The sequence below is a fragment of the Vespula vulgaris genome, chromosome 7 (assembly GCF_905475345.1).
Source record: "Vespula vulgaris chromosome 7, iyVesVulg1.1, whole genome shotgun sequence".
NCBI lineage: Eukaryota > Metazoa > Arthropoda > Insecta > Hymenoptera > Vespidae > Vespula > Vespula vulgaris.
Window position 1 is genome coordinate 4750153 of NC_066592.1, and position 16932 is coordinate 4767084.

General features: G+C 33.8%; 1 protein-coding gene across 5 annotated transcripts in view; it reads right to left on the reverse strand.

Annotated features, from left to right (window-relative positions):
- The window catches only part of LOC127065272 (cuticlin-4), a 40458-nt gene that overhangs the window by 10846 nt on the left and 12680 nt on the right, over positions 1–16932 (reverse strand). For 3 of the 5 annotated variants that reach the window (XM_050997368.1, XM_050997366.1, XM_050997365.1), the window contains one exon: positions 2240–2326. In XM_050997368.1, coding sequence (XP_050853325.1) covers positions 2240–2308 — 69 coding nt within the window. In that variant the 5' untranslated portion in view covers positions 2309–2326. Of the gene's footprint in view, positions 1–2239; positions 2327–3166; positions 3641–10576; positions 10605–16932 lie in introns of those variants that run through there. The other 2 variants (XM_050997369.1, XM_050997367.1) reach the window with 2 other exon arrangements.

The window sequence follows — 16932 nt, forward strand, 5'->3', positions numbered from 1 at the left end:
GAGAGCACTGTCTAGAGAGTATAGTCGAAAGAGGGCAATGCGTCCGACGCGCTGACCTACTATCTCCGCTTCGCCGCGCGCCGCATCGCTTCTTCCTTCAACAGTATTTTCTTTCCTTTTCTCATTCATGCACCGATCGCGTATCCGATCAGAGTTCCTTGATGTATACCTTATTCGGATTCGAACGACATAGCCCATCTTTAAGATATACCTTCTAAATAAATACATACACGCAGTCTTATTTCTAAAATAATTTTTTTTGAGAAAAGAATATTACGTATGTGTGTATGTGTGTATCTATGTATATACGATTAATATAATATAATATGATATAATAATCCTATAGATATTATATCATATTAATTTTAACTATACTTTCATTACTTTTTATTACAGATATTATATTACTTTTATTTTATATATCGTAAGATTTATTTTCCTAAACACCGTGAGAACATTCACTTTATCGAAAAACGAAGAAAGAATTCAATTATTCATTAATGTATAGTAGTTCGTGAATATTGACGTGTGATACGTATAAAAAAAATAAAGACGAAAATAAAAAATAATCGGGTCAGAAAGTCGAATTGAATCGAGTCGAAATTGAAAGGAACGGAGATACGAATGGGTTTGCTTGATTCGGACGTTTATCACGAATTGCTCGCCGTCAAAATAACGAACACCGCAAATGCGTTCGAATGCACATACGCGTGTTTCTCTATAGGTAGTAGGTATATAGGTACATATGTAGCACAGAAGAGGGCCCGCGGCAATATAAGGGATTCGTCTCGAGTGCTCTCGACTCTTTCTCTCGTCGATTCCAGAGCAACAGCACGTGGCGTGTCACGGATAGCGGGTCTCTCTTTCTCTCTTTTTCTCTCATCAATGAGTGACACTAAATTTTCCGGTTTTCCAGGAAAAAATGATAAACAACTCGTACGATTAACCGATATTAACCGAGACAAACATTGCGATTCAATTTCCACTTACGATTAATCCTATATGTTAGTTGTTTCGAGTATGCACGATTGAATATTAAAAAAAATTTAACGACATAGATTTTTTATACATTTATAAATATTTGGTGCGGATACGTGAATTCGTTAAAAGAGAAAAAAAAAAAAAAGAAAAATAGAAATGTTCTCATCAAATAGCGAATGTGTTAAATTTTTGCCATAGAAAAAAGGAAGAAAAAATATCAAAAAATATAAAACCAAAAAAAATCTTTATCGACGACCTTAACGCAACATCCTCCTCTTGTTATCCCGTCACGGTCTCGCTTTCGCGAAATTTCATCGGATATTAAACGCGATGCGAGGTCGATAAACGCACGTACAATATCGCGAGAGAGCGTGAAATAATCCGGTAGCCATAGGAGAAGCTCGTAAAATAGATTCACCGGATTCACGCGGAAGCAACGTAGCGGTCGTCGCGTTAACGACCGGTCCTGTCATTCGAAAGGAGGAGAACACAGTTCGTTGCTAACAGCTACTAAACGTATATGACAACGATGACGAAGGCGATATTCGGAGAAAGAAATATAGAAAGAAAGAAAGAAAGAAAGAAAGAAAGAAAGAAAGAAGAAAAGAGAAAAAAAGATAACGTCCTAGTGCGAAAACAAAATAAAATAAATACGTGGTAAGACTGGCTTATCGTTGGTTATCAAGCGCACCATGTGCAACCAAGACCATTAAGCGTAACCGTTTTATCTAGAATTAACGAATTAACGGTAAACACCCACTTCTTTTATCATTTTATTTCTCATAACTAAATATCTTCTTTTTCCTTTTTCTTATTTTTATATCATTATTATACAAATCTTTCTATAATGGTCACTAGATCACTCACAATCCCAATCGAGAATCTTTTAGCACTATTATTTCTATTGATATAATTACAAATTGTATTGATAATATTTAGGATGTAACTTTCTGATATACTATTAAAAAAATCTAAGGAAAAGATATCTCAAAAAACTGTCTCCAAGATAAATATAAATTATTATAATTATACCACGATCATTATTTCTTGAAAATCTTCAAGTATCTCGACAACTTTTAATAGGATATACCTCAAACTTTTCTTCCGCGAAAGTACTGACAGGGACGATCATCTGTTTTATCAAACGATAATCGATCTCGAAGATGATCGATAAACGATAAAGAGAAAAGCAAAGAAAAAGGGAAAACAAAAACAAAGAAAGAAATAAAACGGAAAAGGATTTTATAAATCTACTCACGGCTAGCAATAGTAAGGGCAGCAATAAGATAAAGGCCGTCTTCCGTATACTCCGCCACGTCCTCTCCATCGTGTGTACGTTTTTCTTCTGTAATTAAAAAAGAAAACAAGAAAAAAAATAATCAAGTTCGAAGGATCGTAACACGTAACGTTGTTCGCGTTATCCTTTCTCCTTTTAACCCGCACAGTAAGTGTCATCGCTAATAGAAATAAAGGAAAGAAATAAACATGCACGAAATACGAAAAAGAAAAAGAAGAAGAGAAAAAAGAAAAAAGGGAGAAGAAAAAGAAGAAGAAGAAGAAGAGGAAAAAAAAGAATGCATTTGCTGACAATCGTCGCCAGCCGGAAGCACAAGTAGCACGTCTACCTGTCCGATCCTCTCCGAAGGATGTTACGCAACGCGCATCTGACCCACTTCCTTCGAAATCGTTGCTCTTAATTAAGAAGGATGAGAAAACGTTTAAACGTTCAAGAACTTTTCCACAGTCTGCGTTTTCGTAACACGGAGGACTGTTAAATACTTCCGCGAACGATGTAATTCATATTCCTAAACATTAATAGTGATTACACAGTGACAAACAAACAAATAAGAAAAAAAATTTCCAACTCATTGTCAGTAAAAAGTGATCTCCCCGATTCCTTTATCTATCATCGATAATCTCGAAGAATAAAAACTATCATCGAAAGTAAAAATAAATCGGGAAGAAATCGATAGATCCGGGAATGTTTACTTGTCTACAAAAAATCGAATATTTTTTACGGAAAGGAAAAGAATAAAAGGAAAAAGAAAAAAGGAACTGTACAGACGATCTTCCGTCTTCTTCGGAAAGAACTTATCTACTTTGTGTAAAAAAAAAAACAATGAAAGAGATAAAAAAAGAAAAAAAAAACTTCGTCAATCGCGAAACAACGCTCGAGGATTCACACCTGACTCCGAGTCCTGCGATAATCCTTCTTGTTTTTCTCCGTTGATCCGTTTTTATTCTTTTGTTCCTCTCCTCACGACCCTCCCTCTCTCTCTCTCTCTCTCTCTAATCGACGACGAGTCACACCTGTCGCACGAAACGAAGCGTTGCTAACAGTTGGTCCTCATCAGGCCACTCTTTTCAACGACAATAACGACGAAGAAAAGTTGCGCGCGCGCGAGCAAGAATGGACGGGCCCAGAGGTGGCTGTCCTGGCCGACGGGGACCGACTGAAGGTGCGAGCCACGCTCGTCTCGGCCACGAGCCACGTCCTAGTGACCTACTGACGATCTCGATCGTTCCTACTGTGCCACCTTTCATTCCCACCATCACTACTACGTTACTACCACTACCACCATAAACTCATCACGATCAAGCTACCTCGAGTATCTACGTCAGAGCAAGGCACAAACAGGCCCAACGTCGTTGTCGTCTCTACTCCCTCCTTCTCTCCTCTCCCCGCCCACTCCTTCTACTTCCCCATAGCGGACTTAGCTCTTTCTTTTTTCATCATCATCCTCTTCTGCTTCTTCCTTTTCTTCTGCTTTTTTTCTTCTTGCTTTTTTTCTCTCTTTCTCTTCTTCTTCTATCTCAAGGAATATGTTATAAATGAAATGGGATTCGTATTAACGCCCGAAGAACTTCTCTTCATATTCGCGATAGATTATTTTGATCCTTTTTTTGTCCCGTTAGAAGGCATTTGCTTTCACCGAAACATCGTAAAACGCTAGTAAGGGGAAAGTGGGGGAATCGACGATAAAGAGAATCTTTATGGTTCAATAATAAATGGTTCTTTTTAAGCCTATCCTTTTTAATACTTCCTTCCTCTTAACTTCGTTGAATTAAATAATTACGTTCAACGATAATCGATTTATGACTATATAATCATTTCAAAATGCCAAGATTTTCATTTCGTTGGATAATTAATTAATCGGATTAAAGAAGTGCTGATTGTTCAAATTGTTTAGATATTATTTATCGTCGTTTGCGAACTGCGATATTTGAGAAGATCTATCAGTAAGATTCTCCAAATTTGACGAAACGAACGAAACAAATTTCAATGACTTTCTACGATGTTATTAAAAAACATACGAATAAAAACTTGTAATTAAATCTTTTTACTCTCGCAAAAGAACACGGATAGACGTCGTAAGCAATAATAAATCCAGCGTGAGCTCCTGTGACGATCATGCTCGATAGAACTAACTATATCTACCTAACTTCCATTTTATTCTATACCGATTCGAGTTTCATCTCGAAGACTTTCCAGGAGGATTAATAGAAGACATCCTACGAGCTCCTTAAAGTATAACGCTGGAGATTACATAGCTAGACGATACTTCCATTTTCAATCGAATTACTCTTCTATCTTGTTATTAGTAGACGTTCTCTCCAACGTTAGATCGAATTTCAGAACACATTTAAAGAGGACGTCGAATTTCAAAATTTTCAACAAAAATACAGATTTATATAACTTTCTATTTTATCTGTCTATTTAATAGATCCTTCCTTTTTTAAATTTTTATCTGTTAACCAACTTAATGAACAAAAATTAATTATCCTAAAAAAAAACAAAGAAGAATAATACTAAAAAAAACTAGAAAAAAATTATTCATTTTTCACATTGTAAAAAAGTTCCTAGGCATGTAGTTTTACAATCTGAGAAAAGAAATTAGTCGAAAAAAAACGTCGAGAAAAAAAATTTGATTGTTGAAATGATTTAGAAACTTTAGGCTGATTCTACATACGCAATATAGAAAACACTTGTTGTCTACTTTATTGCACTACAAATGAGAAAAAAAAATTTCGAAAAAATTGATCTAATCGTTTCGTTTTCTCTCTTCGTAGAATTCTCCATATATGTACCTTACATGTAGTAAATGAAACTTGCATAATCACACGAAACCGATAAGAATGAGACTCGAACAAGTCAACGAGCAACGCACCGACCTAGATTTCTCACCCGCATGATGTTAACTCGTCCATCCGGAAGTGTCTTATGGTAGTTCGTGTACCTACAAGGATAACGACCACAGCTCGATAATACGTGAAAGTGCGAGTGAAGTGAGTTTCACCGGTCTCCTACTGTATATTTCCCCAAAGAACTTTTTCGCAATATTGTACAACAAAAAAAAAACAAAATGATACATAACAAAATTGTGAAAAAATTATTAATTCATCGAATGAAATTCTCTCTCAATTAAAATTTGTATACATTATATTCGATTATATCAAGAAAATAAATAAAAAAATTTCCTTCCCGTACAATAATAATAATAATCAAATAATAATCAAACAGTTTTCCAATTTTAACAAAATAATATTTAAATTAATCATCATTCAAAAATTCCTTTCAAAATAATGATTCAACGCGAAAACGAACAAACCCACCTGATTCCAATAATATGTTTGAATCATTTTTTCGTTCCTCGACCTTTTTCATTCGAGAAAATTTCTTTTCTCTCTCTCTCTCTCTCTCTCTTTCTCTTTCGATTTCCTTTCCCTCTCTCGTTTTACACCTGTTTGCTGTCAGTTGTTTAACGTTCAAAGTTCTAACACAAAAATCCCTTACGTGTTGTAATTTTGGGTCCTAATAGTAAAACCTTTTCTACTTTCTCACAAAATTAGACCTACAGAGAATGCTCAAGGAGCAACATCAGAGCTAGAGAAAACATTCAGAAATGATTTTCAACCGAGTCATCGTGAAACGACGTTTTCCTTTTTCACGAAAACGAGTCGTCGTGGTCGTTTATGTTGTTGTCCGTTCACAATGAACGACAAAAGGGACTAAACTTTTAACGAAGCTTTAACCACTCGAAATAGTTAACAAAAAAAAAAGAAAGAAAAGGGAAACAACGTTCTAAGTCGACCTTATTTCACTCGAACGTTGCATTATTTAATATAAATAAATTTATTTCAATATAATAATTGGAGTTCCACTTAACAGATTATAACTGATCTCATAACAATCGATAAAAAACGTTTGAATAAGTAAGTGATCATGGTCTTCTATAAAAATATGCGATTCTTGTTTAAATGAATTTTTTTATTGAAGTTAACGTTTATTGAATTATCGGAGTGTTTCCAATTATATGAAGTGTCCTTGTATATATCTACGTAATATCGATCCATTGATAAAAGTAACTAAATGATGATATCAATTTTAATCTTCTACTAAAACCTCTCTAACATCAAAAGGAGCAATCATAGCTTTACTATGAGATGGAAAACGTTCATACTCGAATAATTCGATAGGTAAATGGTGATCTAAAATTGGAGATGGTACATGTATAATGTCAAGCGATCTAATCGATATTCGATGTAAAATAACGTGTCGATTCTAACAGAGTTGAGCGCCGTTTAGATCGAAGAGAAAGGGTTATTCGTGTTCACCTGAAACAAGTGGTTGAGAGCTAACGCGATGTGATCTGAAAAAGACACGGTAGAAAAGCGAGCTGTTGGGAGAAAGCGGCCCCAAAAATAAAATCTCTGTAGCTTGGCAACGCACTGAAAATAGACAACATAAACGGCCTGTTAGCCTTCATTCAAGAATTTTATTCTCAAGATCCAAATATGGAAGGAACACGATTTCAAATGGAGCCACGTCAATCGAAAGAGAAAAAGGATGAAAAAGTCAAGAGTACTTTTTCTAAATTTCTAATTTCGTGCTTTAAAGAACTATCGAGACAACGATACAAAAGGAAAGTTTAGTAACTTATTAAGTTGAAATAATACAAGTTCGTATACATATCTATAGAATGTGAATCTAATCATGAAATTATAATACAAATACGAATTTCACATTCAAAGTCTCGCATGGAAAAAAAAATTTAGAGATTTGAAAAACTCAAAAATTAGATCCTCGTTTCACGTTCGTGGATTCATATATTCCCCATGAAAATCCAATTAAAACTTTTCATTCGTTCGTATAAACAAATGTCTCTTTTTTGGTCGAATATGTTTTACATGCTTCACACACGACTCGTTGTAAGAAACACCATGGGAAGACACGTATATATCAGTAACTATAACAGTATCTCACGTCCTAAATAATCTCGACAAATGCAAGAGCAATGAAAAGAAAAAAGAAAAAGGAAAAATGAAACGGAGGAGGTATTTTCCGCTGTAACATCAACCGATCGTTTTTCTGTTGATATCAAAACGACGCGACGATCATCTTTCTCGACAAAATTATAGTACATATATGTGCAACTAGACACAAATTACTTTTCTATCGTTAAAGACCGAAGAATCACGCAATTATTTTACTAACGGTGAATGAACCCATCGAACGTTCCATTTAACGTTTACATCTATTAAAAAAAAAATCTATGTATCTACAATTAAGAACATGAGCTCTCTGTCTCTCTATACGTACAAATATATAATATTCAAAAATTTTGCATCGCCATAAATATCGAAACTTAAAAGCTATTACTTCTTTGTTTACATATTATCCAATTTGTATACTCGACGATAAATCCAAAAACCGTAACCTGTTCACGTTTATGACACTTCCATTAAATTCTCATAAGAAAGTCTTACTGTACGATTTAAAAACGTGATAGAAAAACTTAAAAAAACTTTCTATGTTAATGAACGATCCGGCAATAATGTCGATAATCCATCACCTTAGAAAATAATTTTCAATTCTATGTCGTTGTAATGACACCGTTGGGAAGAAAACGAGAAGGCTGTAGTCCCGGTTTCATCGTCACGGAAATCAGATATCGGGTAGCAGCAGGTAGGCAGTTCAAGAGGCTCGTTGTACGTAAGTACTTACTTACTTACTTACTTCCCCCACCCCTCGGGGGCTTCCCTCTTCCTCTTCAGCACCCTCACGAGTTATTATTATTTCTACCGGCTGAGAAGGTGCCACCCTTTGTCCGCGAGCAAGGTGACAGGTGTGCAGGGAACTCGTGACGTAATCAAGTACCGTTATGAGTGCACACGCGATGATACACATATAAAACACATGCAAGTAAATACGTATACGTATAATGTATCTACCAAGCCAGGTGAAACCCCATAAGAATGCGACGCGAAACGGAACACCGTAAGGCTACAACGGCTGTGTGCGTACAAACGCGAAATTCTGCTCCTACGTGAAAGTGACAGGGACAGGATGGAACGGGAAGAAACGAGACGAGAAGGAAGAAAGAGGATGGCGAAACGAAAGAGAAGAAAGAAAAAAAGGAAAATATTATATAGTTGGATCGTGTGACGAAGAGATCGTTGATTATGTTGACCCTCGTTGACTCGTGAAAGAAATTATTTTTTATCTATTCTAAAATAACGGTCATAATTAATTAGTTTTCCTATGAAAATTGTCAGATAATTTGCCCTTTTAATATGACGTGAAAGATAAGTCTTTCAAATGAGAACATTTGAATATTTTTGTTAATTATAAACGTACGAATATTCCTTGGAATGGTATTCTCATAGATCAATAATATATCCGGCAACAACGAAATGTTCCACTATTCTACATAACATGTGTACATTGCTATGGAATATCTAATTAAATTCAAATTTAGATACATATCATAATACATGCGTATAACACTGGAAACTAATTAATATACGTATTAAACGAACTAATTTTATAATGAAATCATTAATAGAAATACAATTATATCGAAAATTCAATGAAATAAACAAGTACGTATTCGTTTTCTCAGAGATAAAAAACTTCGATAATATACCAGATGAAAAGTCATTTAGTTCGTTAGTCGATCCATTATTTATCTTGATGAAACGTCCAACTCCGTTTCCTACTTTTTACACAACTAATATACGACATATGTGTACATACACAGACACACACACACGAGTATATATACAAATACCGGTTAGTAGTCGTGCAAAATACCGAAGCAGAAAGCGCTAAATTAAGGCGTCGTTCGAAAACCGTAGAAAATTGGACTCATGGCTCGTCAACGTCGTTGTTTACGAAACTTTCACGGGAACGTTCCTCTCGCTCGTTAAAACGATACGACCGGCGTTTTTTACAAATCTCCCCACCTCTACCTTTTTTTGTCTACTGCTTTCGAGAAATCGTTTGACACGTACGTATATACGTATATGTCCTATGTGTGTGTATATATATATATATACATATATATATAGATAATAATAAAAATATATATATTTGTGTGTATATGTATGTATATGTGTGTGTATAGATATGTACGTAAGCTTATATATCTATGTACCAATTAAAAGTGCTCATCACTTTTTCTCCAATTATTATCGAAATTCTACGTACACAGATATTTCGAACCCATTTTTAAATAACATACACGAACAAATAGAGAACGAATCGAAACGAATTCATTACTCGTTTAAAAGTTCACCATCAATGCTGTCGGCTTTCGTTCTGAATTCCAAACTCTCTCATTCTCCCATGTTTTTATTACATTTCAACGGTCGATGTATAACGTAGTACGGGTGTAAAGTTTACACTCTCACAGTTACACGAGAAAAAGAGATGAAGAGAGGCACGATATTGCTGGTACGAACGATGATAACCGAATGTCTATGTATGATTTTATACAACCTATAAAACGTTCTAATGGAGTCCGTTGTCTGTTGATAAATGAATCGTCCTTTCTCTCTCTCTCTCTCTCTCTCTCTCTCTCTCTCTCTCTCTCTCTCTCTCTCTCTCTCTCTCTCTCTCTTTTACATACGCTAAATGAACGTTTGTATGTATACAAACATAGGTACTCTCGCTTTCTCTCTTGCTCGTCAGCTTCTTTCCTCCTCCACGATAAAGGATTATTTCTCTCTCTCTCTCTCTCTCTCTCTCTCTCTCTCTCTCTCTCTATCTATCTATCTATCTACCTATCTCTTTCTTTCCTTCTCTTTCTGCCTACATGCGGCCTTATTCTCGAGACACGGAGAACCAGAGGAGGACGTCACGAAAGAAGAGAAGACGTGAGAACGCTGACACACTGACTCGCTACCCCACATACCCTGCTGGCCTTTTCAATGGGTGCTCACGAGAGAAAGAGAGAGGGGAGGGATCAACGGATGAAGTAAAAAAGAAAAAAAAAACGAAGAAGAATCTTCGACTCTTTCAATGATACCTAAACCTCTCCTACTTTTTTTCATCGAATCGATATATCCAATCGATATTAAAAAATAAACACCTCACATCGTCAAAAAATATTAATAATAATAATGACGATAATGATGACGCCGATGATGATGATAATGATGTTAATGATGACGATTTTTATGATAAAGAGAAAAAGATAAGAAAAGAAATAAATAAAATAAAAAAAAACGAGAGAATGTGTAATAAGCACAATCGTTGACACTAATCAACAAATATTCACTTTCGTATTCGGCACAAATTTCGAACACAAACCTTTCGTTCGTTCGTTCGTTCGACGTGAAGCTCCTTATCGTGTGAATTGATAAGTCCCTCTATTGTAATCCTATTCGAGACACACACACACTTGGCACTTAATAAATATTATCTTCTTTTCGTAGCTTCTATATTTTTTACAATGTAAAAAAGTATATATATTGTATATGTAAATATATATATATATGTGTATATATATATAAAAAGATCTATGGAAAGAGTGAAACGCGTTTTTATGTAGATACTTTAATCAAAAAAATCACATGAAAAAGAACACGCCGGCGAGTTTGATGAGTGCGTTCGTGGTCTTATGAGAACGTTGGAAACGAAACGCAACCTATATACTCTCCCCTCTTCGGGGTCGTCTGCTTTCACCAAAATCCCTCATTGCCTCTCCGCCATATTACTCCTCCTTCTCGTTCGTTTCTTCTCTCCTTTCGTCTCTTCAAACCCCTTTTGAAAAAACAAAAAGACATTCAAATTCCTCCCGCCGTTGTCATTCACATAGGAAACCCCTTCTCCTTTCTTCTATCTCAAATTATTCACTCACAATGCGTGACGTGACGTACGAATTTTTTTTTCAATCAAGTCACAATCCCGATAAAAATTACGGATCTACATATATTCGAATGATCTTGATAATCTTGATCGAATATAAATTTTTCTTCGATATCGATATGAATTATTATTTATTAATCCGTAAACAATTATATAAAAAATATATATATTCAGATAATAAATAAATTCTAAATGATTAATAACTGAATATAATAGATATATGATACTGCGAGATAAGTTATAAAAAAGAAACTTGAAAATTCGAGTGCATCTGTATCTCGATTTATAACGCGTATCGAGGACTTTCGCTTGTATCCGGAGCACGCTCGACTTCCGGCATTCATGAAAGAAAGAGAGAGAGAAAGAAAGAAAGAGAGAAAGAGAGAGAGAGAGAGAAGCATATACGGGGGCGCAAGTGGACTCGTCGTGATTCACAGTCGCTCCGTTTACGTCCCATATCGTAGCTCTCTCGAGGATGATTAAGAAAAAAGAAAGTTCGGGGCCTTTCGCTCCCTGCAGAAAAAGTATCTCGTTTGTCGTGCGCCGACGAAATCATGCATAAGCTCGTGCATAGTTTCTAATCATGGAAATAACTAAAATCATACTAGAATGAAATGAATGACACGTGAAATAAAAAAGACAAGTAATAGTAATATATAATAAATTAAGATAATACGACGAATAAATAAATTGCTTCATTGCGTAATTGTTTACGCAATCGTTTGAATGCAAAGTATCGTCGTCCGTGTAAAATATTTTAACTAATTTAAAATAGCGAAGAATAAAAAAAAAGATTAAGTATATTTCGTCGTATGTAAAAATAATAGATTAAAAATTGTTAACATTTAGTTACGAAAAAAAATGGTAGACGATGATATCATTCTATCCTTTCCTACATTCTACTTTATGTATATATCTATTGAATATGTACATAGATATAATACATACGTACACTATGACTACGTTCGTTCAATATACCTGCATATGTAAGTACATTTTTAACGAAATAACTTGCGTTCCATCGTCTACGTTCGATCCTTCTCAAACTAGAACACCGGCTCAATAAGTTTTGAGAATGTCATACGCTTGACCATCCTGCCTTTGAGAATTTCATATGTAATTCCAAGATTATCGAAGCATATCGGGAATCCGTTGTTATAAATTTTAATGGAGTGAACCAAATCGCACATAGATTAACGGCTCGCTATTTCCATTACACGAAATTGTAGAGTCGATCATAGCGAATAGCGATATCGATAGATTAGTTAAAACTAATCATTATTAACTATACTTATCAATATTATCAATAGTATTCAAACGATATTACAAGAGTATCACTAGATAGTATGTAGTATTAAACTATTACAAAGAATACTTATAATCACCCACTCGTTACAATTATTTTAAATTAATAAATATTAGTAATATTAAATATTACTAATAATCATTTTCTAAGTAATTTGTTAGATCTCCATTGGTTATTGAAATATTAGAAATTGATAGAAAGTATGTAACTTAAAAATTTGACGAAATAAAATGTGCACGAAATAAATGTGTATACATACACGCATATATGAGTTTAGTCATATATCATTATCATTGTTCTATTTTCTCATCGAAACGGTCGATCACCTCGATCTTTCCTAACGCGGATGCGATGCAGGAAGAAAGCTGCCCGAACAAATTCCGCGGCGTCCATCGGAATGGTGAAATTGCGCAATTTTTCCACGAGCTTTGACGTCAGCGGCCATTCACGAGAGCCCCATGCACCAGCAGCTTTCACACGGATCTCGCTTTGTTATCTAGATACCTACATACGAACAAGGAGTATTCCCTCGACGTATGTATATATAGTAAGTCTATGGTGAAAAGTTTTATTTACTGGATCAATTCAAGGACAATTTATTTTATCGAAAAGAAATTATTGTCCTCGTCTGAAGAAAAATAAATTGTTAATATCAATGAAAAAATAAATTGTTAATCGAATGTTAATTAATGGTATATATGTATACATATATTTATTATTTTCTTTTATTTAAAAAAATAAAACAAATTTTTCTAATAGACTTAATATATATGCAATTATTAAGATTGATTATAAATGTAAATATTATTAATAAATATTATTTTATATATATATACACGTATAAGTACTCTTTGCATAATAATAATAATATTTAACATATAAATCATTAGTAATATAGTGTAGTTGTATACATATATATGTACGTATACATGCGTATGAAAGTTCTGGTTTACGAGTTCTTCCATTCCAATGAGATAAAAGGAAAGCAAAGATTGCGATCGATTTTGAACGAATTTTCTCCCATTGGTCTCTCTTTCGTTCCTCTTGGAGGGACAACGCGAGCACCGAGTCGTTCTTAGCTCGTACAACGCCTCGTTATCCTCCATTCTCGATAACCGGAATCACCTATTAGATATAATCTCGAGAAACCGATTTTCTGAGATTCCTTGTGACTTTCACCCGCGATGTGATCGCGTTTCTTAGCATTTACCTCGCTCACGAAGATCCGGTATTCTTGGTACTGGACCAGTTCCGAATACTTCTTACAGAAGTGATCGCGAAACGAAAGAAAGAGAGAAAGAGAGAGAATGAAATCATCACTATTAAATGATTATCTTTCGAACACTCGATTCTACTCATTGGCCCAATTTTATCTTTCAAAACGTTTATGGATATATTCCTTTAAAAATATTCTACTCTTTGTCTATTATTTTAAATATACAAGAAGAAGTTCTCTATCTTTCACAATTAAATAATTATTAATTTTCAAAAATAGAGTAAATATATCTTAAATTTGATAGGTACCTTTTACAAAGTATTCAATGACTCGTCCATCGTAAAAATTGAAAAAAAAAAGGAAGGATCGATTGTTTGCATTAACGAAACAATAAAAAATACAAATCTTTCGTTTATTTTGCACGATATATCCGGATTTCTGACGAGACGTAAAACGAGAGTATAAAACTTTCATGGCGCCAAGCTAAGTATCTACGCTTAAGAATTCGATCGATTAATCGATCGATCGATCGATCGGTCGACCGATTTCTCTATCGAAATGCCGAATCATAGTAATTCGATGTCTGACAAAGTCGACGTACTTACGTGTCGGAGAACCTATGTCAAAGACGTCGCTTAAGTCGAACGTAAGATTTAGTTTTGGCACACTTTTCACGACAACGACGAGAACGTCAAAGCCGATTCGAGAAGTCTTGCTGCGACGTGTACCTCACCCAAGAAATTAACATTACAAATTGCGAACGATGCCTTGCAAATATTTCAAGTCTCAATCTCAAATAACACCCTTCTACATTTAACTTAGTCTACTTAGCGAATATTAAACATTTTCGATCTATCCGAGATTATGAAAAATAAAACGATTAATTTGGAATTTAAATGATAAATAATAATAATTATTAATAACTACAATAATAATACTTTAATTAATAATTAGAATTAATAACTATTACTGGTAACAACTATTAATTATAATTTGATTAACAAATTGTAACTCCGTATTCAACAATAACATTAATAGCATTAATAATTAAAATTAATAAAGTTACTAACGATATAGTAGCTATCAAACGTTCTTGCAAAATATACAATGATTCAATTTTATTATAAAATAACGAATAGACTGACAATATATCATGATTTTAAAAATCTTTGGATAGCTTTCTCGAATAATCACGATTACGATCTGTCATTCAAGATACGTAGCTAGAACATATAAGTAAAGACATACGTATATGTGTACTTTCATAAAGTAACATGAAAAGAGGCCTTCGAAGACAATCGAACAAAGTGGGTGTTTAATTGCGAGGAAGTATGCATATATGTACGTGCGATAATTTTGGGTCACTGAATTGCAAGCTTTCTTCTTTCTCCCTTTCTCGATTGCTTGTGTCGAACGTGCCGTGTGATCGAACGCCCTTTCTTCTTCTTCTTCTTCTTCTTCTCTTCCTCCTCCTCCTCCTTTTCCTTCTCTTTCTCTTTTACATCTTCTTTTATTCCTATTTTTTCTTTCTCTTTAACCTGTTCAATAAACCACGACGCACAAACGTAATTATTGCGGATGGCCGTAAATCTTTATCGCATATTACACTTGACGTTGAAATCAACTCGACTCGTGTGAACTTAACACGAACGTAATATAATCTTCAAACGAATAATATTCAAACTAAATCCTTCTCGTTATCAACCTACGCTAAATTTATATTATATAGAAAGTTTATAAAAATGAAACTTTACTGGTCCGTCGATGTATTTCTTAACAGAATATATTTATGATATTATTATTTTAATCTTTTTAAATTGAACATTACTAGCTAAAAACATATGCGATATTTTTTAGAATAATAATGATAAGATGTTATCTCTTTGTTTCATATAGTACGTATATAAGATTCCCTTTATTTTTTCTTTTCTCGTTTTTTACAAAACCAAGAAACGAAAGAACACAAATCCGCAGAGTAAGACCAACGAAAATAAAATCGAGCACGCTTCGTGAGACCGTCAACTCTGAAACGGAGTGAAAGTTTTGCTTTCCTATTGCGATCGCTAACGTTCCAATCTCTCGAAATTTCATCGACGCGACGCGAGGAGACGCAACACCCGCGTTTCGTTCAAAACGTTAACAACACTTTCTCAAGAACCATTCGTACACCATCGTCGAGTTGTAAAGCTCTTCGAAAACTCAACGTCAACGACGAATTCTCTGTGATTTTCTCGTCTACGAAGAAAGATTCGCACGAAAGACGACGAAGAATCTACGGCACGTCAGAAACTCCATTACGGAAACGAGATTTCAACGACTAACGAGAATACTAAGAGTTGATGCTCGACCCTTTTACAAATCACTATCGTCTTATCAATATCGTCTTGTCAACTATCGTCTTAGAAATATCTTTTCAATTCATTTAATTTGCTAGAGGTACGAAAATTCGTATCATTCTCTCTGCTATAAGTAAATCTGATTATGAATTTTGTAATAACGATAGGATCGATAACGTAATACTTATTTTAATATTATTTTTAAGAATAATTAATTTTAAATAAAAATATATGAAATTTAAAGAATCTTATTATTGACACACAATAATTGTAGATCATTTCTTTGTGAATCAATGTTTTATAAAAAAATATATATATATTAATAATATAAATCATTGAATGATGATTTACATACAACGTTTATGTTTATAGAATTTTTAAGATAATTTGTTTCAAAATGAATTGAAAGATATTTCTGATTTTTCAAAAAAAACTGAAAGATCGTACGAAATTTAAAAAAAAATCCAATATCTGGATCGATTAGAAATTCAACAAAATAGAAGTGACAAACAAACAAGGAAGCAGAAAAAAGGGAATAGATAGACGATCTTAGTGTGTCAGTGTGTCTATATGTTAATAGCTTGGCTCGATGAGCGGTTTTAACCTCGGCCACGAATCGACTCGATAGAAACAAACTCTGCTTCAAAAAGGATTTTAAAGAAAATGCAAAAAAGATAAAATGGTTCTTTTCGGAGATTCAACGCTGTTATATGTATAAATAAAAGTAAGAATTTTAAATATTATCTAAAAAAAAAAAATTTCTTTCGATACGATTTTCATTGTTATAAACAATATTTAACATATAACTTTTACCATCGAAATTTTCTTTAAAACAAATATTTTTTTGTATGTATATATATATATATGATAGATAAATTAGATTAGTGTTAAAAATAATTAATTAAAATTCGGAACGTTTAAATAAAATTATTTTTAAATA